This window comes from Sturnus vulgaris, chromosome 17, assembly GCF_052056855.1.
Source record: "Sturnus vulgaris isolate bStuVul1 chromosome 17, bStuVul1.hap1, whole genome shotgun sequence".
Lineage (NCBI taxonomy): Eukaryota > Metazoa > Chordata > Aves > Passeriformes > Sturnidae > Sturnus > Sturnus vulgaris.
In genome coordinates this window covers 2,477,070-2,498,672 of record NC_142259.1, presented here as the reverse complement: position 1 = coordinate 2,498,672, position 21,603 = coordinate 2,477,070, and the positions used below count along the sequence as shown (strand labels likewise).

The 21,603-nt window shown below is 47.2% G+C and overlaps 1 protein-coding gene across 5 annotated transcripts; it reads right to left on the bottom strand.

The window, feature by feature from the left end:
• Nucleotides 1-719: 719 nt before the first annotated feature.
• Nucleotides 720-21,522, bottom strand: CASS4 (Cas scaffold protein family member 4). Of its 5 annotated transcripts, XR_015807388.1 has the most exons (8): nucleotides 21,094-21,522; nucleotides 10,019-10,405; nucleotides 6,142-6,246; nucleotides 5,283-5,426; nucleotides 3,436-4,773; nucleotides 2,621-2,680; nucleotides 1,450-1,999; nucleotides 720-1,394 (listed from the first exon to the last, which is right to left on the bottom strand). XR_015807388.1 is itself a non-coding variant. In XM_014873934.2 (7 exons), exons 1-7 carry the CDS (start codon nucleotides 21,136-21,138, stop codon nucleotides 1,583-1,585), a joined length of 2,496 nt encoding a protein of 831 aa, XP_014729420.2. In that variant the 5' UTR covers nucleotides 21,139-21,522; the 3' UTR covers nucleotides 720-1,582. The 5 variants fall into 5 exon arrangements, 4 of the variants coding, with proteins under 4 accessions (XP_014729420.2, XP_088031274.1, XP_088031276.1 ...); XM_014873934.2 differs by having other exon boundaries at nucleotides 720-1,999; XM_088175148.1 differs by lacking the exon at nucleotides 21,094-21,522 and adding an exon at nucleotides 17,499-17,884 and having other exon boundaries at nucleotides 720-1,999.
• Nucleotides 21,523-21,603: the final 81 nt, after the last annotated feature.

The window sequence follows — 21,603 nt, the reverse complement described above, 5'->3', positions numbered from 1 at the left end:
ACGGGTGCGAGTTTAATGCGCACGAACTGCCGGCGGGATGCGAGCGCTGCCCTGAGGGTGCAAACAGCGATGTCGCGATGATGGTGACCCATGTCGGCGATAAATGACGCCGGGAACACGAGGGTCACAAGGAGAACTCCAGCGAGAGGATGGCGAGAGGGGAGCGGGTCCCCATGGCGCTCTCGCCGCTCCTTGTCCCTTCTGAGGGCGGACATCGCCAGGCCTTGGCATTGCGGGTGCGAGCCGGAAAACAAATTAATCACCAGAGCTACAATTAGCGCGGGTGTAGCCGCAGTGGTTTTGTCGCATCCACAAATGTTCACGTCCGGGAAATTGGGGGATAAAGTTAAAAAGCTCCGAGCTCTGAGGGCTGGGATGGAGCCCTGGGAGCTTCCCCAGTGCCGGGTGAGCTCGCTGGGATTCCAGCAGGGAATAACATTTCCAGCTATGGGAAGAGCCTGTCCAAAGCCTCTGCACGTTTAATGATTGAAAGATTTTTTTTTTCTTCTTTTTTCCTAGCTGGAGAAATGCTCTGAGAACTCCAGCCTGTGACAGAGGATGATGTGCTCCCTGTAGATTTATCAGGATTCTTCTCCCAAAGTTTTCCTCTGTGCTCAGGTACCAGCCTGGCACATTTCCTATTGATCGGATTTTATACCGTGTTGGATTTGTTAAAACCAAAAATTAGCTTTGCAGCTGTTTAAAAAAAACAACAAACGAACCAAAACAGCCCTGTAATTACAAATTTTGCATAAAGTCCTCAGGAAACAATCGATATTGGGATATCATAAGTTACAGAACATTGTGCAGCTACATTTAAAGAGAGACTTTACACAAATAGAAAACACAAAAAGGAAAATACATTTATCAGACATACATAGATAACAAAACATAAGAAATCAGTCCGATAATCAACAACTTTTGCTCCAATACACAGCAAACATCCCCACCCAGCCACTGTGGTGATGACATTTCCAGGCAGGATGTGAACAGTGGAGAAGAAAGTGCAGATTTAATTCTTCTGCATCAGCTGCTGTGGGGATCTTCACCTGCACCCAGTGCACCCAGGGAATTCCTGGTGGGAATTCTGAGTGGGGGGATGTTAGTCTGCTAACAGTTCACCCAGGGAATTCCTGGTGGGAATTCTGAGTGGGAGGATGTTAGTCTGCTAACAGTGCACCCAGGGAATTCTTGGTGGGAATTCTGAGTGGGAGGATGTTCACCTGCACTAACATCCAGGGAATTCCTGGTGGGAATTCTGAGTGCGGGGATATTTGTCTGTTAATAGTTCACCCAGGGAATTCCTGGTGGGAATTCTGAATGTAGAGATGTTCACCTGCTACCAGTGCACCCAGGGAATTCTTGGTGGGAATTCTGAGTGGGAGGATGTTCACCTGCACTAACATCCAGGGAATTCCTGGTGGGAATTCTGAGCGGGGCGATGTTCACCTGCACTAACATCCAGGGAATTCCTGGTGGGAATTCTGAGTGGGAGGATGTTTGTCTGCTAACAGTTCACCCAGGGAATTCCTGGTGGGAATTCTGAGTGTGAATTGGTGCCCAGAGGCCAGTGGCAGGTGTCTCAGTCCATCATGGCTCTGAACTGCTGCGTGTACTTGGCCAGCGCCTCCGTCTGCTCCCGCAGCTCCCTGGTGGCCTCTGCGTTGGGATATTTGAGGGCTGCACTTTTGGTGGCCAGGGCCAGGTTCTTGAGGAGGCTGCAGAAGCGGCTGCTGCTCTGCAGGATGTCACTCCTGGCTTCCCTCTCCTGGGTTTCCTGGCACAGAGAATCCACCAGCTTCTGGCCCACCATGATGATGAGTTTGCTGTGGGAGATGAAGATTTCGGGGGGCTGCTGGTTGCTGAGGCTGGTGGTGAACACGCCGATGGCTTTGTGCAGGGCAGCGAAGCACAGCCTGCAGTGCTCGGGGAGGGGGATTTTCCTGGCAGGCTCCTCCTGCCTGCTGGGATTTTCAGTCTTTTTTGCACATGGCAAAACCTGGAGAAAGGGTTAAAATAAAAAATAGATTCAGCCTGGTGCCAAAGGCTGGTTGTTTCTTTGGTTGCTCTGCCCTAAATTCTTGTGGTCTTCAAATCGCCCCACCCTGGAGCCTTTACAGTAATTTGTCTTTCCATAAAGTGTTGGAAATTATCCTGATTGCCTTTTTCCCCCTAAATGCAGTTTTAATAATGGAGAGCACATGAAGTGCTGCAGCCAAACACCAATCCTTTACACAGTCTGGCCTTGAAGCTTCCAAATAATACAAAACATTGGTCTTTAATGGCCTTAATCAGGGTTATGAATGATTAAAATGCATAAGAGTCAATTTTGTGCCAGTGCACGACAAGATACTTTGAAATACTAGTTCTCACAGCCTTGTACCAAATGATGTTGAAAGGCAATAAAATGAATTGTATGATTTTAAACTGGAGTTGTTTGAGGAAAGTAAGTGCTCTTTACAGGTTTTCAGCAGTAATTCTGGGAAAATGATCTCTGAGAAGCAAATAGGTCTCTATGTATAGAGATGTGTGCCTGAATGCAAATTACTCTGAGTTTTAGCAAGCACAGAAATCAGGGACTGAAAGCCCTCATAAATAATATTTTCAAAGTCAGAAATACCTTTGGGTTAGACTCTGTACTCTTCTTTGCTACTTCTTTACCTGAAATGACTTTCTGTGCCTGTTACAAATTAAAACGAAAGCAAAGTTGAAACAAGTACGTAAAGTGTTTAAATATAAATGTGGTTTTCTCTTATTTCATGGGGAAACAACTACTTGTTCTGTAGCCTTCATGATACAAATAGAAATGGAGAATTTATTAGAAGGAGCTGCAGGTTTTTCCTCCTAAAAATGTAGTACCTGATCCTGCAAGATCTGAGACTGAAACCAACATCAACAAAACATTTCAACCAAAGAAATTTTAAGGACAAGCAGCATTTCTTTGGGAAACTGAGGGAGATATTCTTAGTAGATGCTTTAGTAATTCTAAGGAAATTCTAACAATCATCCAGAATTATTCTAACAACTAAATGTGATAATACACAGAGTTTAATTTCTATGCCAACAGGATTTCCACGACACCTCACGTTAGGAAGGAACATCTCTTGTCATGCCAAACACAATGTAGTGGCAGGAAGAGAACTGAGGGAAAAGGGAAGTAAGGAATTGCTAACTCCCAAAGAAATCCTGCTTCCTTAATTTGAACTGGCAAAAATGATAAAAATGTTTTCTTTTCTCTATTGATTAAAATTACTGCTCATTGTAGACAGTGCCATCCAGCACTGTCACAAAATCCTGGATCTACGTAAAGTCTGGAAAATGTGACATAGTGCAAACTAAATGTGGCACTGCTGAAAGGGTGAAATAGTGCTGATAATTAATAATAATATCTGCAAAGGGTGCAGAATACAGAGAGTGAACACCCTTGTCACTGACCTGTAACTGGACATAATCACAATCCTCGGTGGAATTTTCTTCTGGTTTCTCCACAGGAACCTGGCTTTGGCTGGATTTCTCAGGAGCATTTCTCTGGAGTGACTCAATTTCTACTCTTCTTGGCACTGGGATTTGTTTTGCCATTTTGCATTCTGGGTTCACTTTTGGTTGTTTCTTTTCTTGCTCCTTCTCATTCTTCCTGAAGAGCAGCTTCCCATTGGCGATGATGATGGACACAAACCTCTTGATATCATCTGGAATTGTCCTGGCCACCATAACGAAGCGATCCAGGTCGTCAGGGTTGTTCTGGGGCTTCCTGAGCACCAAAGCCTCCAGGGACCAGCTGCAGTTGTTGAGAGCTTCCCTTGTTTCTGTCAATATTTTGTAGGAGTTGATGAGGATTTCCAGCTGTTTTTTAATTCTAGCCTGCAGGTTGTTATCCGTGAGCTTGGAGGCGTTTCCCTTCAGGCCTTGAGCAAAGGCCAGGAACTCTCCCATTGACACCTTTATGTGGTCCACTGCTCTGTGGATCTCCTCCAGGCTTTTCTCCAGGTGCTCCTGCAATCTCCACTTGCTGCTCACAAAGATCATTAAGCTGGCAATGGAGCTGGACACGCTGTGCTGCAGCCGAGTCAGGGTTTCGATGGCTGCTTCCAGCTCCAATTTGACTTCTTGGACAGGCTCTGGTGATGGTGACAGCGTAGAAAACGACTCAGCAGAAGAGCTGGAGGATGAGGAGAGAGTGCTGCTTCTGCTGTCCACACTAGAGACACACAAACTGTCGTTTTCTGACCTGGCATCCATCGAGAGCTGTGGAGAAGCACCGTGTGCTTGGGCTCCAGAGCCATCACTGTTGTTTTCCATCTCCTTCTTGGAGTGCCCAGCAGTGGGCAAACCTTTGGGAATATCATAAACGTTCTCCTCAGAGATCTGATTCCCAGCCTGGGCAGGCAGGACACCGGGGGGCACCTCAGAGCTGTTGTTCTGTGGCAGGAGGAGCACGTCCCGTGAGGATGGAACGTCGTAAAGGGGCATTTCTGGAAGCGTTAATTTCCGCTGCGTCGGTGGGATGTCGTACAACTGTGCATTTCCAACCTTGGCTTCAGTGCTTGTGGCTGCTGCCTTGTACCTGGAGGGGGGAATGTCATACAGCACCTGCTTCTGCACACACTGGCCAGCAGGGTTTGCTTTGAATCCGGAATTTTCAGGGGATACTGGAATATCGTAAATCCATTCGGATTTCCGGGGATTTGGCAAAGTGTTGTAATGGCCCCAGCGCTTCTTCTGAGATTTATTTTCTGAATCGTCGAGTTCTCTTTTGGGAGGGACATCATATAACTGCAACAGAGCACAGAGGGTTCATAAACCATCTTTTTAAACAAGAATGAGAAACAGAACTGAATTCTCAGAGCACATAAATGTGTGCAACTCCATTGATGTCAATGGAATGGCACCACAGAAAGGCTGCCTGTGGTTTTTATTTTCTAACATGCACAAGCTGCACGTATAAAAGGTAAAATATTTGGAGCACAGGTGATTAGATCCTACAACAGAGTCCCCAGCCAGTGAAATCTGTAGACACTTGATTTTTTTCCCACTCACATGCACACCCTGACAAGCAATAAAACACCAACAGACACCACTGACTCTGCTCAAACATCTTCAGGGAATAATTTTTTCTTGATACAGATATATAAGTGTACAGCTGGACTCTAAGCAGGAAAAGGGAAATTCAGGACCATTTGTTGTGTAAGAAACAGTGGGGAAGAGCTGGGAAACCTGTCCCTGCTCCAAGCCAGGCATCCCAGGAGTGACAGATTATCCTGTGCCCACCGAGCCTTACTTACATTGCCTGCTGGTGAGTCCTTCTGGCTGCCAGCTCCTGCCTGTTCTGGCTTGGATGGGATGTTGTAAAGCTGCTTCTCCTGGAAGCTCTCAGTGGATCTGTCCAGCACGGAGCCCTTCCGTGTGCTGGGGGGAGTGGCACCACTCTGATCAAAGGGGGAAAAAAAATAAAAATAAAAGGTTTATTTTGATCCTTTTCAGAGCCCACTGGGCCCTTGGGATGAAAGGCTTTGATACATGAGAAGTTTGGGTCTGAGCAGGGATCACCCCCTCACACAAAGGGGGTGACCCCAGGAAATGTGTGGATAAGAATGGACTGGGCAGTGCCAGGGAGCAGCAGGGTCAGGGGAGAGCCCTGGACTGCTCCAGTGCCACTCACACCTTTGTGTAGGAGGTGACAGGACAGGGCTGGGGCGGGTGGCTGTCCCATCCTGGTGACCTGCACAGCCTCAGAGGTGGAGGAAATGTGACATTCTGTGACTCCAGGGGAGAGGGACAGCACCAAGGACAGGATTGTGTAACAGCACACATCACGGTGATGTGACCAAACCCAAAGTGTGCTTTTCCCAGGAGGAGGGTGGTGGGGGTGACAATTTCTTGCTGAACATGTGACTATTCTCCAAACATCCTCAAATCACCCTGACCAAATGACACCACCACATTTCCTCATGGCTTCTAAGGCAGAGAGGTTGACACTGGTACAGAGAATTCGGTAGTGTCAACTTCTGTGCCTCGGAATCCACGGGGAAATCCCTTACTGATGAAAAAAAAAGCAAACAGTAGAATTGACCTGCAGATCTACTCTGAGGTACTTCAGGGTGCCAGCTGCAGGGAGGGAGCAGGGCAGGACTCAGGACTCACCTGTGGGAGCAGGGACCTGCAGTGCTGCATGGAGGGGACATCATACACCTCCCCCCTGATGTTTGGGGCTGAAGCCCGGCAGACTCTCGGGAGGGTAAACAGGTGCTTGGAGAGGAGAAAAAATAATTATAAAGATAAAACTGCATTGGCAGGACATTATTGGAGTAATCACTCTTAAGTGATAAAAACCTTCAGCTCTTCACTGGAGGGGAGACACAGGAACTGACTTTACAAGCAATAGGATGTTTATTACCAAATAATTCTCCTTTGCCAGCATTTCTGGTACATTTTGGATAAGATCTGAACTGGCACATACATATCAAAGATAATCTGCCTTGCTAACCAGAAAAGATTTGGAGAAAATCCAGCTGCAGTTATCACTTAAACCTTTTATCTGCCCAAAAGGAGAACCACTTAAAAAAGGAAGTGTGGAAATTTCGACTTCTCCAAGCCCACAGTCATTGGGTCAAGGCAATTTAATGTAAGAGCAGCAAAAAAGTGTTGGCTGAGCATTATTCTGTAGTTATGAAAATATGACTCATTAGGAAGGAGTAAACCTTGATGTCCTGTCCAGCTCCATAAACAGGGAAGTCCAGTATGGGAATTTTATCTTTGCAGTCAGTCGTGACCAGATCTGTGGGACAATTAATGTCACAAAATATGAATGCTGGCTCAGGACTTTTCTTTTTAAAAATCAACCACCAAAACATGGAATTCTTTTCATCCAGCCTGCCTTTAGCCTGCCTGCCCTCAGCTAATTTATAAACGTGCCATTGCAAACCACTGACCTCCAGAAACCCTGCTGGGGTGAGATACTACAGTCAGTGGTTTTAAACTGGAGGGAGTGATTTCCTTTGTGCAAGTCCTGCAGCAACTAAACGTAGGGGAAATATGGTAGAGGAAAAAGAGTGCAGCTCCACTCTGCCTGGTTCAGCTCTCATCTGAAAACAGAATGAGGAGTGAAGACAAATCCCCTTAGTGCTCTGTGATAGAGAATCACAGAATCACAAAATAGTTTGGGTTGGGAGGGGTCTTAAAACCATCAGTTCCACCCCCTGCAAAGGCCAGGGACACCTTCCACTATCCCAGGTTTCTCCAAATGCCCTCCAGTCTGGCCTGGAACTCCTCCAGGGATGGGGAATCCTGAAAATGAGCAAACAGAGGCACAGCTTCCCTGAGTGAAAGGGTGAAAGATAAGAGGTGTCAGGAAAACCATGCTTAGCCCAGGTCAGCTTCCAGATGGACAAATCTGAGAATCCAGCAAGAAGAAATCTCTCTGGAGATCACATCCTGGTTCTTTTTGAGGTCCTAGCAGTGCCAGTAGAACCAGAACGTGCCCTGTGTGTGAGGCAGAAGCAATGAGGTTTCTCTGTGGGCTCTGAGGGATTTCTTTTTGTTTCCTTGCTTTCAATCAGCTCCCTCAGAGACTCACAGTGGCTTTTCCCAGCTGCTCAGAGGACAGCTGAGTATGCCAGGAGCTTTGCCAGCTGTGCCACAGGATTTTTGGGGATGGTCTGGATCATTCTGTGCTCCCTGAGCTCCCCTGCCTTGGGGACAGCTTGTGACCACCAGGGTGCAGCTGGTGTGGGGACAGCTGGGACACTGCCACAGGCAGCCCCACTCTCAACTTCTGGATCATCATCAGAGGCTGGGACATTTCTTTTTCATTCTTCATTCTTTTTCATTCTTCATTCTTTTTCATTCTTAGACTAGACATGGCTTAGGTGGATAAATTCATGAAATGAGACAGGGAGAGCCAAGGAGCTCTTCTGCCAGACCATTCATCCACATAATGAATAGATGACATTTTCCACCTGATTTGCTGGCACAACATGGAAAATTGATGCCAATCTCTGATTCAGTTTGCAAATGGCTCCTTTAGGGTCAGGAATGTGGAGAAATCAGATCACAGCAAGCACAAGAGTCTCTTGTAGCTGTACTCAGTTTGAGTTTGAGTTATGGTTGTGCACTGCAGCTGCAGAGCTGAAAATGAGGTTTTGGTCACCAGGGATGCCCTGAGTTTGTTGTTTTCCAGCACCCACCTGCCACCCAGCAGGAAGCAGCAATGAGGTTTCCATGACTGGCCTTCCACACAGCAGGAGGAAAGGTGGCTGAATGAGCCCCATAAATCAAAGGATCATTAAATCAGCCTAAGCCACTCTATAGCTGAATTTTCTTCCTTTTCCTTTTCCAATTAGAATTTCTAATGTGATTTCCATACACAGAATAAAGAGCCACCCAGGGCTGGAGAGCTCTGAACAAAACCTCGTGCTTGAACTCTGTCCCCACCTGCTCTATTTCCCTTTCATTATGAAACATTCCCATTCATTTTTTCCTGAAGAAAGCACAAGGTTTTGATCTTAAAAACCAGCGACATGTAATCAAATTGCACGTTCCATGTATGTGTTTTGTTTGAATGTCAGACACGAGGAGCTGGGAGAAAGAAGAGCCAGACCAGGGAGCTGCAATGAAACCCTGGAAAACCAATCTGGTCTCTTCCATTACTGGGGGAACTGTGGCAGCTCTCCTCTTGAACACCTTGGTCAATATCTCAGCAGCAGCAAAAATGGGCTGGGAGAGAAACTGATTGAGGGGACACAACAAAACTTTGTGTCTTTCTGCATGTCTGGCAGGGGCTGCTGCTTTGTGCAAGCCTAGTGCCAGCACAGGAGACAGGCAGCAGCATTCTGAGCTTGCTGAGCTGCTGGAGACAGTAAAAACCAGACCAAACCTAGCAGTCACACACCAAAGGGTGATTTTTAAAGAATTAGGAATCATGTTCCTGTGCAGATGGATGCAAAGACCCCACGTGTGCCCAGAGGGCTCTGGATGGATGCGTGCTGTGGTCCGTCAGAGGAGAAAATTCTGTGTCTTGTTATTTTAATTTTGTAAATAATTTATAGATTCTCTCAAACAAATGGTATATTCTTTACTTCCTGCCCTATTTTACAGCTGGTTTAAACTGTCAGGAAGGTGAGACAGTGCAGAATATCAAGACTCTCATCTGTAGCCCAGAGCAGCATTTCTCACTCGATGCTATAAATTGATGGGAGTTTCCTAAACACCATCATTCTTCTGCTGCAAACTGCACTGAAAATCTCAGGCTTTCTTATTTCCTCGATCCCAGTGGTTGTTTAAACATACCAAATTGGTATTTTACATACCAATGTAAATACCAATGTAAACTACTGCTTCCATTAAACTTTCTGAGCTTTGTGCAGTGCCTGCAAGAACATCTGCAACAAAGCAGAGATTTACCAAAACCCTCTTTGTATAAAAGTTTGAATCGTGGAACCACATAGCCTCTGATCCTTTCTAGCCCAGCTATTAGGGCTGGAGGCTTCACTGAACTCGGTGATTTTATGCAGGAAGAAAATCTGGCCCAATTGTTCAGGAACTAAAAAACTTTAATACTAGAAAATAACAAACAGCAAGCCAAAGAGTTTGTATTGAACAAACTTGGAAAGATGGTACAGGGAGGCTAGCAAATGGCAAAAAATAGGTGTTAGGGCATGTCAGGGGTATTTATGAACTTGGAGGAGGGGAGGAATTAGGGCAGAGTTTAGGGAGGGTATCCAATAAAGAAAGGCGATTGGGAATATTAAAATTATTGCAGCAAAAAGGAACCAATGATAACAAGGGAAGCAGAGAACTTTCTGGCAATGATGAACATACTGGAACTGGAGGATTCTGGGGGTGGTTTTTTACTCACTACTACTGCAAGGGTTTTCCCACGGCCTTAAGCCGTGGCCATCAGCACTTACATTGGAGCTTCCTGCCTTCCACACAGGGCCACGGAAACGGTACAAAAATCACGACATGAATTTGCAGGCGATATCAAACACATTGCTGCTTTCAGAGCTGCCCTGCCCCTCACCTGGTGCGTGGAGCTCTTGGTCCTCTCGCTGAGCAGCTGCGCCGCCAGGGCCGGCACCTGGTACACGGCCTGGGCAGGGACGGCCGGCGGCAGCACCCAGCCCTCCATCTTCTCGTAGGTGGCCGAGAGCGCCGCGGCCTTGGCCGGGGAGGGCACCTGGTAGATGGCGTGCGGCTCTGGCGGCTCCGGGGGCTGGTGGCCGTGGGCCGGCAGCAGCTGCAGGCGGTTGGCGGGGGCCAGGCCGTGGCGGCCGTGCAGGGAGCAGCGCCACCAGCCCCGGCTGCCCGGCACGTGCTGCTCCAGCACCGTCAGGATGTCCCCTCGGCGGAACGCCAGCTCGTCCGAGCACTCGGCCTTGTTGTCGTACAGAGCCTTGGCCAGGCTGTGCTGGGGGACACAAGCGCCATTGTCACGTCAGTGTCACAGCCGCACCCAAAGGCGTCCCCAGCTTGGCACCTCCGTCTGGGTTTAACTCAGCCGCCCCTTTCCACACCAACAGCCTCTCCCCGGCACTGCTTTCAGGGTTCAGCCGTGGCACTTTGTGTGTGCTACTGTGTGGACACTGATAGAGGTAGGAAAATGACAGCCTGGAAAATCACTCTCTCAGCTCCGTTCCCAGGCTGGTAAGTTTGTTCAGCTTCAGTTAGGGAGAATTTCTCCCAGGATGATAATTTAGTCAAAACAGAATGGAATTCATAATAGAGATTAACACCTAGTGTTGATTGTGGGACCCATTCTGGGCGTTTTTCCCAATTATCCAATGAGCTACTGTCCTGTCTTAGCTCTGAGGAACATGCTTTAAATACAGGTTATCCACTCAATAAAGATGATCTTTTTCCCCGAAGAGGCCCATGTATGTTGCTGTCCTTGCTTTCTCTCTCTCTCTCTAGCACAGTACCCACAGTACTGTAGGCAGTGGTGAAGAGGCTTTGCACCACCTAATTAGTGTTTTGTTAATCAGCCTCGTCTGTCTTCTTCTCAGAGCCAGGATTAACAGAAACATGGTTGAAACAGCTTTTCTCCTGTTCGGGCTTGGGTGTTTATTACACCTTAGCAGAAAGTACAGAGAGTATGACAGCACTTCCAGCTCCTTGCTAGAAGTGGGAAAAATGGCCACAGAGGCAACTCCTACAAGGTCTTTTAAGCCTAAAAAGTCCAATAGAGAATTAACACCTAAGTTACTTATATTTTTGACCCAATAACTAGATTCCCATGACCCTTAGAGTGACACTAACCGACCAAGCAGAAACTACTGCCTGAAATCTATGAAGAAGAAGGAAGAAGGAAGATGAAAAGACAATGCCCAAAACCCTCCATCTTACTATACTATATTACTATACTATATTGCTATACTATAAAAACCTCAAATTTTAAACCCATCACTCTGTGAAAGCACATACTTCTAATTCACTACACACTCGTGATTTCTACTTCACCACTCATATTTAGAAGCTTTCTCCAAGGCCTCAGGTCAAAAGCAGTGTTTTCCAGGGGGTCTGTGCCTGAAAGCACAGAAAGTTCAAACACTCCAGATTTCTGGGATCCAACATGCTACGTTCAGTGCAATAACGAAATAGATAATAACAAGATTACTGGGATCTGTTTCTTCATCGCCTTTTCCTGCTCGAGGCTCTTGAAGAGCACTGCTAATCTTCATTATTTAGATTTATTATATTAGACTTAGATATATTGGACTTGTAAGAAGTTCCACCTCAAAATGAGGAAGAACCTCATTCCATGAGGGTGGCAGAGCCCTGGAACAGCTGCCCAGGGAGGGTGTGGAGACACCCCAAACCCACCTGGATGCATTCCTGTGTCACCTGCTCCAGGTGACCCTGCCTTGGCAGCAGGGTTGATCTCCAGAGGTCTTTTTCAACCCTAATGATTCTGTGATCCCTATATAGGTGTTTTCCCCATTGTCATTCTGTGAATTCTTCATCTCACACTGACTCATTACGAGATTACAGAATCATGGAATGCTTTGGGTGGGAAGGGACCTTAAAGCTCATCTCATCCCACCCCTGCCGTGGCAGGGACACTTTCACAGTCTCAGGTTGCTCCAAGCCCTGCCCAGCCTGGCCTTGGACACTTGCAGGGATGCAGGGGCAGCCAGAGCCAGCAGGTAGCTTTAGTCACCCCAGCCATTTGTGCTAAGGGTAGAGAAAGCTGGGGATGCTATTTTTAGGTTTTTTTCAGCACAAGATGGATTTTGCTCTCAGCTTTAAAACGGGGCTGTGTGCTTCCCAGTCAGCGGGACACTGGCTGTGCGTCAGCATGAACTTCTTATCAGAAAGTGCCAGTAATGTCCAGAGAGATAGCACCCAAATAGGAAACGTGATGCCTTGTATTTTTGTCCGGAGCATTTGCTGTGGCGGAGCAGCTGGCAGCAGCAGAGCCCCAGTTTGTCACTGCAGCTGGTGACAGGGACCCGCCGTGGCTGGGTGCTCGGGGTGCCCTGAACAATGGCTCTTCTGTGGGACAAGGGCAGCTGCCAGGGCCTCTGGCCTCGTGGCACAGCCTGGCTTTTGCTTTGAGCATGGGAGCATCCCACTTTCGATTGGGACAATGCCAAATGTTGGAGTCAGACCCCCAGGAATCCCCTGCTGGGGCGGGGCTGGGCTCTGCACTTAAAACCCAGGGAGAACAGCCAACTTTTCCTGTTAGTCATCAACTCGCTCCATCCTGGGGTCTGGATGCTGCACAGACACACTTGTGAAGGACAGACCCTCTTCTTCAGCCCCGAGGACGGTGGGCAGAGGAAAACTCTGCCCCTTTTCCAACATGAAGAGCCTTATCCAAGGCCAGGCAGGAAATGGGTGAAGGGTCAGGAAGGCTGGGCTCAGGATCTGAGCCTGGCTGGGGCACACACAGCAAGGCTGCCCTTCCTATTGCACCCACACAGCTCAGAGGAGCATCTCTCTCACACTGTGGTTTTGAAAAGCATCTAAATATTGACATTTCCCCTTTCCTGTGGCAACAACACGCTGAAGATGCTGCTGAGCATAGTTTTCTAACCAGAGGCACAAACCTCTCCATCAGAGGGGTCCCTGCTCAAGGCACTCATTCCTTTGGTTTGGCCAATAACGATGGGCAAATATCCCAGGGCCAGAGGTCAGGCTGAGGCAGAACACAGTGGCTCAGATTTTGCATTTCTGGAGCTCACACTGAGGCATGTGGGCTCACATCTGTAATCAAACTCAGGAACCTCTAGAATCATCCCAAATCAAACCAAGCAGGAGATTAATTAATTAATCAGTTAAATCATAGGGCACTCTGGGGAACCTGACCTAGCTAGGAAACAGATCTGTTCACAGATCATCTCATATCCCATCCAGAGAGCTGGAATGGAAAAATGAAGACTTTGACTAGAGGAGTGATGGAGCCAAGCCCTGACTGAACATGACTGAATGGAGAGATTGTCAGACCTCAAACAAGCAGAGCTCTTAAAAAGAAGAGATTAAAAAAGAGAAAAAACCCAAAAACCAAAAGACAAAAAACAAAACAAAGCAACAACAACAAAACAACAAACAAAAAAACCCCAGAAAAAAAAAAACCCCAAAGGTTTTCCAGCTAAGGCAGGGCTTAATTAAATTCGAAGTTTCAGGACAAACACTGGATACTGTGGAGTTGGAGAGCACATCTTTGCTGTCCACTCTTGGTATTTCAGGGGATCTCAGGATTTCAGCAAAGTGCACAGCACCACAGGCAGAAGTTGCAGGAGTGCTGGCCCCCATGTCTGTGTGCAGGGCCATGGGTGGGGTTATGTGCAGTGCAGCTCTGCACCATCCCAGAGGGATCCCTGACTGCTCTCCCAGCTCCCCAGGACATGTGTGAGGCATCACTGTGGCAGCCCCTTCCTCTCTGTGAGCACAGGCATCCCTGACCTGCCCCTGACTGTAAACAAGAGCTGCATTCCCAGGATCCAGAGCCCTTGGGGATGCTCAGGGGAGGGGGCTGTGCTGTGCTGGGGGGGCTCTGGGAGCTGCCTTTTCCCTGTTATCCAGCAGAGCTCTGCCTGTGCAGTGTGTCCTCCCCAGCCAGGGCTTGTGGAGCTCTTGGGTGCTTTGTGTCCTTCAATAACCAACGTGTAAAAAGCATCAAAGCAGCACAGGTGATGCCCAAGTGATTTTCCTGCTTTTCTTGCTGTTTCATCCCCATCAGCAGCCTTGTGAAACCTCTCCTAAGACAAAGAACATCCTAAAAGCACTTTGAGAGGCAGTGCTGGGGCTCTGCTCTCACTGAGTGGGTTTAAACGAGCTGATGGCAGAGCACAGACCTGGAAAAGAGGAAAAAATTGTCCCCTGCAGCTCCTCCCCAGGGCACTGGGACCCCAGAGCCCACAGCCACGCCAGGCAAAGCCAGGGGGTCACACCCCAAAGGGATTTACAGTGCAGGCTCTCTGGCACAGCTTCACCCCCAAAGTTCTGCTGTAGCTGAAGTGCATCTCGTTTATTGGAGTGAGGCTCAGATGTGGAGACAGTAATTCCCCTCCCAAATTGGACTTTTCACATCTTTGTTGTTTGCAGGTCCTTATCCAGCACTGGTCCCTCTATAAAGCCTTGGCAGCCCTTGGGAGTCATAGAGTGAAAGCTGCTGCCTCATGTTTATTAATGGAGAAATTGTAATTGGGAGCAGTAAAGCTGATCAGTGCACAGTTCTATAATGTAAAATTTTATACCCTCAGACTGACATCTGTGCTCTGTGTACACAATAGATATTTATGCTAAGGAGAGGACATCCCACTGTTTCTAAAATCTCCTGATGCCTCTCCTATCCCAAGCCTGATCTTCAGTGTCTAGGACCATGCAACAGAAAAAAAAAATCATTATAAAATATATATAAACATTGCTAGAAAAATCAAAATGAACACAATGATGTACAGCACGTGATAATTTGAACATCTTGCCCAGAAGCCTCACAAAATAATTTCTCTATGTCCCCATCCCGCTCAGTTTGTATTTAGAAATCTCAATTTGCTATGCTATATTATTTCATGTGAACGGGTACTGCACTATTTCACAGCATTTCAGATAAAAAAAGCTATTTTTCATTTATTATCTTCAATTTGCTTCTTAACAACCCCTATTGCCGTCATGTAAATAATGTAAAGAGACAGGTTAATCCTGGGAGTTTTTGTGGATCAAGAGAAATATTTCTCATGTTGCACATGAATACATGTGTGAGCTCTTTTACTGCAGGAAAGTGGGATTTAAAATATTTGAGGAGGAAGAGATAGAGCAGCGGGCTGTGTTTGCTGAACAGCTCTGCTCATGCATCAGTGACACCTCTGACATGTTTACAGAGCAGCTTCCAGTTAATCTCTTCACCTCCCAGCAAAGCTGCAGAAATAAACATTTCCACCAGCCATTAGCTGGGAACAGGCTTCCCTGAGAATTCCCTTTTCAACCCCAGACCACGTTGAGTCACTTAAATTTTGTCCAGTTAATTGTGGAGAGTTCACATCAACATCCACGGGAAAAGAGCAGAATTTACCTTAAAAGCTCAGATCATTCTCCACCTGCATGTGCAGCGTTTCCTGTCACTTGCAGAAGGTCCTTCTGCATTTTTTTGTTCTGTTTGTATTTTGGAAAAGCTCATACAGAAGTTTTGTGTGAGCTTCAAGGAGGAATGAACATCAGGACTTGTTTTTATTGCTTTAATTGATTTTGTGGGGATGGAAGCAGGTGCTGATCAGCAGGTTTTGAATTCTAAATGGTCAACTCAGTTTTTGATCAAATACAGAACCAGCAATTTAAAAATTCAAGCTTACAGACCCTGCAGCTTCACGCAAGGCAGTGCTGCAGAGGTGGGAATTACAAGCTGGAGTTCTCTTAATTCCCTCCAAACTCTCTTTTCTCCACAGATAAAGTCAATCAAATTCTAGCTGTGTTAAAATCACCAGGATTAGGCAAGTGCATCCAGGATTTCACCCCACTCACAACATTTTTACACGAGTGCTCTCATGCCCAAGTTCAAGAGAAAATAAACTTCCACTTCCTGCTGCTCCAAACATTCCCTGTGTGAGTATTCCTGAGCTTTGGGTCCTCAAACCGTTTTTTTTCCCTCCCATATGCACCCAATCACTTTAGGATTTTTTGATTTTTTTTAAACCTTCTAGTATCTCAATTACACCTGAGTGCATTTATTTCTAAATGTGGTTTTAGAGATGCAGAAAGTCCTGCTGAGTACCAGTGTCCTCCTCAGAGCAGGATCCTTCTCTCCCTGCCTATGGATCAGGCAAAACATTCCCAGGGAATCCCAGCAGGAGCAAATGGCACATTTTTCATTGAGAAATGAAAATTTTCAGGAATTCCTGCTGCTGGAGGTGCCAGGGTGCTGTCCCTGCGTGCTGTGCCCTTTTTCCATGGTGTGGCAGCAGCTGAGCTCAGGGTGGGGGTTTCTGATTCACAAAAATCAGCAGCACAGTTCCCAAAGCTGCAGATTCCTGGGGCTGCACCGACCCTAAACCTTGCTTTCACCCTCTGCACAGCCCTGCAAAGGTCGTGTTTCTGAGCAAATGAATTAAATGCATTGAATAAATTGAGAAATGGATGGTTTCTGAATGAGTATCACTGAAATTGTAATATTTCTCTGGGCAAAGTGGGTTTTCCACCTGGCCGAAGCTCTGGTGTGAATCCCCTGGTCCAGGCAGCAGCTGGACCCTGCTCCTGGCCTGTCATTAGCACAGGACACATGGTGACAGCACAGGACACATGGGGACAGCACAGCCCTGCCCTGCCCAGCTGCCAGGGATCAGCTGGGGCTGCTGAGCCCCTCACTGGGCACAGCCAAGCTCAGCACAAAGCCCAGCCTGGGGGCTGGGGGCAGAACTGGTGACAAACGACAGCAAAATGGGTTTGATCCATCACTTATCCCCCCACACACAGCAGCAGAAAACAGTATTTCCTAAAAATGAGCACTCCTTCCCTCTTTTGAGCTCCAGTTCTCCTTGCAAACAGCTCTGCAGGATGTGGCCAGTCCTTACCCTCAGTGCAAAGACTGAAATTACTTGGCATTTTCCTCATCACACAGTGACCTCAATTCTTGAAACATTTCCATTACCCATTTTCTAGGAATCAATGCAAAATCGTCATTTTTTTGAGGTAATATACAGCTCAACTTTAACCTCGTTTTTTTCCAAGAGAATGTGGAAGTGACCAGTCTGGGTCATTCCTGATAGTTTTTAATAAACTTATTATTACTCAATGTACACTGAAAAAAACCCTCATCCTCCTCAGCCACTGATAATATAAATATAATCCAAATTTGCTGCTGTTCCTGACACAGGGTTAATCTGGATTATATTTTTAAAATTAGGACCACTGTGTGTTAGTGGTCAGTTAGTGATGTGCAAATCAGCTGAACACACACATTGCAAAGGGACCCTGCCAGATACAGATTTCACCCTCTACCCACTAGAAATGAAATCAGGAAAGTCATTAAATGAACTGCAGCAGAAAGAAAAGAACCCAGTACTTACATTGACCTTCATTTTGCTGCCTGTTTCCCTGTTAGTCCATCACCTGAGGAGGAGGAGGAGGAGGAGGAGGATGTTCCCAGCCCTACCAGTGGGTCAGGCAGCACTGGAGGCTCTGGCTGGGAGCCTGGAGGGGAAAGCTCAGCCTCTGCCACCTCCTGCTCACTGAGAGCCCAGGAAAGCTGCTCTGGGAATGGGGGGAGCTCATTACGTAGCAGAATTCTCTCCAGGGAGCCGCTGGGCTGCAGCTGGTGATGTGCAGGACACACAGAGTGCCCTGCAGGGAGAGCCTTCGCTGCTCTGAACAGAAATCCCAGGGCAGCAGGGCTGGACCACGAAGAGGATTGGATTTGGAAGCATTTTTGCAGCAGCATTTTTTACTCCTGGTTTGTTGTGCTTGGGGTTTTTTGGCCTTTTAGGTTTTTATTTTTTTAACTTCAAAGTGGTGTGAGGTTTGATAGACTTATCCACTGTCTCTATAAAACTGACCAGAACTCCTTTGTGGTTATAAATCCCCTGTAAAACAACCTCCCCCTGCAGAGGCAGAAAACCCGAGGAGGAAAACTGAACATGACCTGCAGCTGAAGGGTTTTGTTTCTTTGACTATTCTAAAAAAATCCTTGAATATTATTAAGGCACAATGTTATTTAAAATTATTAATGGTTATTATTTGCTTGGCAACAACTGAGTCCACGTCATGCTGGTGCACAGGTTTTACCACTTTGGACTCAGGATATCTTGGGGTTTGCAAATTTTCTGCTTTTGCCTTTGTACATGCTGGCTTTTCTCTGGTAAAAGCCTTTTCCTTCCTCTTTCCACAGTAGCTTCAAGATTAAATTAGACACTGGCTCTCAAAGCCACAATCCTGTAGCTAGAAAACAATTCAATATCTTGAATGGAAAATGCTGAATTTAAAAGCTTCAGCAACAAAATTTACACCCCTGGGCTGGGAGCAAACCAGCTGCTGTCCAGTGGAGAAAGAATTCCTGGCACAAAGCAGCCCATTTCAATGCCTTTGTGGTTTTTTTCTCTCTCTTTTTTTTTTTTTTTTTTTTTTTTTTTTTTTTTTTTTTAATATCAGAAGCAGACACTTCATGCAGGTGATTAGGACCCATTCATTTGCTATCCTGGAGTTTTTCAGGTGCTTCAGGATTTGAAATGATGGAGAAATATCAAACCCACAACTTGTGGCTGCAGAACTACTTTCAAATACAGCTGAATGTTCCCAGGAGTGAACCCCAGAGGGGATTCCTGCATGGCAGGGACCCCTCCCACTGTCCCAGCTGCCCCCAGCCCCAGTGTCAGCCTGGCCTGGGACACTGACAGGGATCTGGGCATCCCAGCCTCACAGGGAAGGATTTCTCCCTAAAATCCAATCTAAACCTATTCTCTGTCACTTTGAAGCCATTCCCTGTGTGCTGTCCCTCCATCCCTGTCCAAACTCTCTCTCCATGGTTCCTGCAGCTCCTTCAGGTCCTGCAAGGTTACACTGAGCTCACCCCAAATCTTCTCCTCTCCAGGTGAACAATCCCAGCCCTCCCAGCAGAGCTGCTCCACCCCTGGGATCATCCTGGAGCCTCCTCTGGACCCTCTCCAGCAGCTCCAGCTCCTTCCAGACCCCAGGGCTGGGGCAGCCCTGCAGGTGAGGTCTCACCTGAGCAGGGCACAGGGGCAGAATCTCTCAGTTCCCCACACTGTATTTGTGGGTGAGGTGGGAAGATGTGAACGGGGCATTTTAGGAGAGAGAAACTCCAGATCCACTTCACACACATCCAAACACTCTCCCATTTTCCCTCTGGCAGCAGCTCAGCCAAAGCTGCCCCAGTGCAGGAGCCCGTGGAGCTCACGGGGTTTGAAATTGCAGCAAGGGCTGCAATGCTTCCTGTCCCTGGAAACGCAACAACAACCCAGCAACAGCAACATTTGCTGCCTGGACCCAAACTGAAATCACTCTCAGAGGTGTTTTCCCTGTGCAGGTGTAATAGTTGGGGCACAGGGATAATTGCAGAGCATTTCCTGTCCCAGCAACACTGCTGAGGGTTGGTGCTTCAAGGAGTCCAGAGAGCAGAAAAAAAAAAAACCCTTTGTGTTTTTATATTAGTCAAATATTATAATGAACTGTACTGCCAGGGTGGTGGGGGCCTTATAAAAATGATACTGCAGAAATAAGTTTGGTTTTTTATCACTCAGGTGAAGTTGGGTGGCTCTGGGCCACGTCTAAAATGCTCACAGCAGAACAGGAAATCAGTTTGCTACTGTTACATTGATTTATTGACAATCCACTCAAGAGAACTGGAAATATATCTAGAAATAGAAAATGCCTCTGTATAGAGATGAAAAACGTCCTGCCCCAATTACTGATGACTCAATGTTAAAAGTAGACCCCTAATCTTTACAAGCCTTGATGGAAAATTTTGAATGTAAAAAAATGACTCACTGAGCTCCTATTAAGCTTTTCCCCCCACTACATTTTCTATGAAATTTCCAGGAGGCAGTTTATTTACAGTAAACACTAAGATAATAATCCACGATAAAAATCTTAATTCCATGACACTTATTAGACTTGCAGACAGCAGGACGGCAAGGCACTGACTTTGAAGCAAGATTTCAGCATTCTCCAACCCTTGCAGCTGCAGCAGGGCCTCTATTCTGTATTAAACTAATCTAGATGGAATATGGATACAGAAATAAATGTAACAAACCTTATAGACTGGGTCCAGTCTTTCAAAATAGGAACACAGAATGTTTCAAAATGATTTCTGGTTTGCATGTAACATAAAGAAATTATGTCGTGCAAGAGGGCACCAGGGCTGTCACTGGAAGTCTCTGGAAAGGATCTGTGTCTCTAATGTCACTGCAGCATAGCAGTGAGGTGGAACCCTGACATTGTATCTTTATAATTTCACAAATGTGGTTATTTCTGGGTATTTGTTTTCAATCCTGCTTTATTCAGGATCCTCGCCAAGAAGACATTTCTCCCAGTCAGTTTTTGTCACCATGGAAAGCACAGGGGGACATCAGGTACAAAGAGCCCTCTGTCCCCTCGAGATGAGGAACCCAAAAACTTCACAGAACCACTGAGGTTGGGAAAGAGCAGAGACCTCCAAGCTGTGCCCCATCCCCACCTTGTCCCCAGCCCAGAGCACTCGGTGCCACCTCTAGGAATTCCTCGAACACCTCCAGGGATGGGGATCCAAACCTCGCTGGGCAGTTCCAATTCCTGAGTGCCTTTTCCATGAGGAAATTCCTGCTCGTGTCCACCCTGCCCTCCCCTGCCCAGCCTGAGGCCGTTCCCTCTCCTGTCACTGTTCCCTGGAGCAGAGCCCGACCTGGGGCTGTCCCCTCCTGTCAGGGACTTGTGCAGAGCCACAAGGGCCCCCCTGAGCCTCCTTTGCTCCAGGCTGAGCCCCTTCCCAGCTCCCTCAGGAATTCTCCAGCCCCTTTCCAGCTCTCTCAGCCCCTCCTGGCGCTCCAGCCCCTCAACGTCTCCCTTGCTATGAAGAAACTGGAGGTGTCCCATCAGTGCTACTTCCCATCACCAAGAATCCCACTGAATTCAAACATCAAACGCTTCCCTACCCAAAAACCCCAGACCTACCTTTGCAGCTGCGTTGCTCCTTGGGCTTGCATCCATTGCTGCCATTCCCCACCTGGAGCAATGCAGAGAATCACGGCGGGCTGGGGACACTTGAGCCGTGCCCAGGCACTGGGAACTCCCCCTCAGCAAAGTCCATCTGACAGCTCTGCCCCTAAGGCACTTGCAGGTTGTGAACAAGCTTAAGATAGTATTTGAGATAACAGAAGATAAAAGGAAGGCAGAATAAAAACCAAAAAAGGCTCTTGTGGCGGCTAGAAGTGAGAAAATGATGTGTGCAAGTGGGATTCGCCTTGGTCTTTCTGCCACCAACTTGCAATTAAGCAGCCGAGTGTGAGCCCTGTGCTCCTGCTCCTGTTTCCTCTTTTGCAGAGTGAGATCAGGGCCATGGCACAGGGAGGAGCTGCACAGCCCCGCTAACACACCACAGTCCCAGCAGGGCAGGATTTCACAGCCAGCCCTCCTGGCTTTCCAAGTGCTCCGGCCTTGCACGGCCCATCAGATCAGGAATAC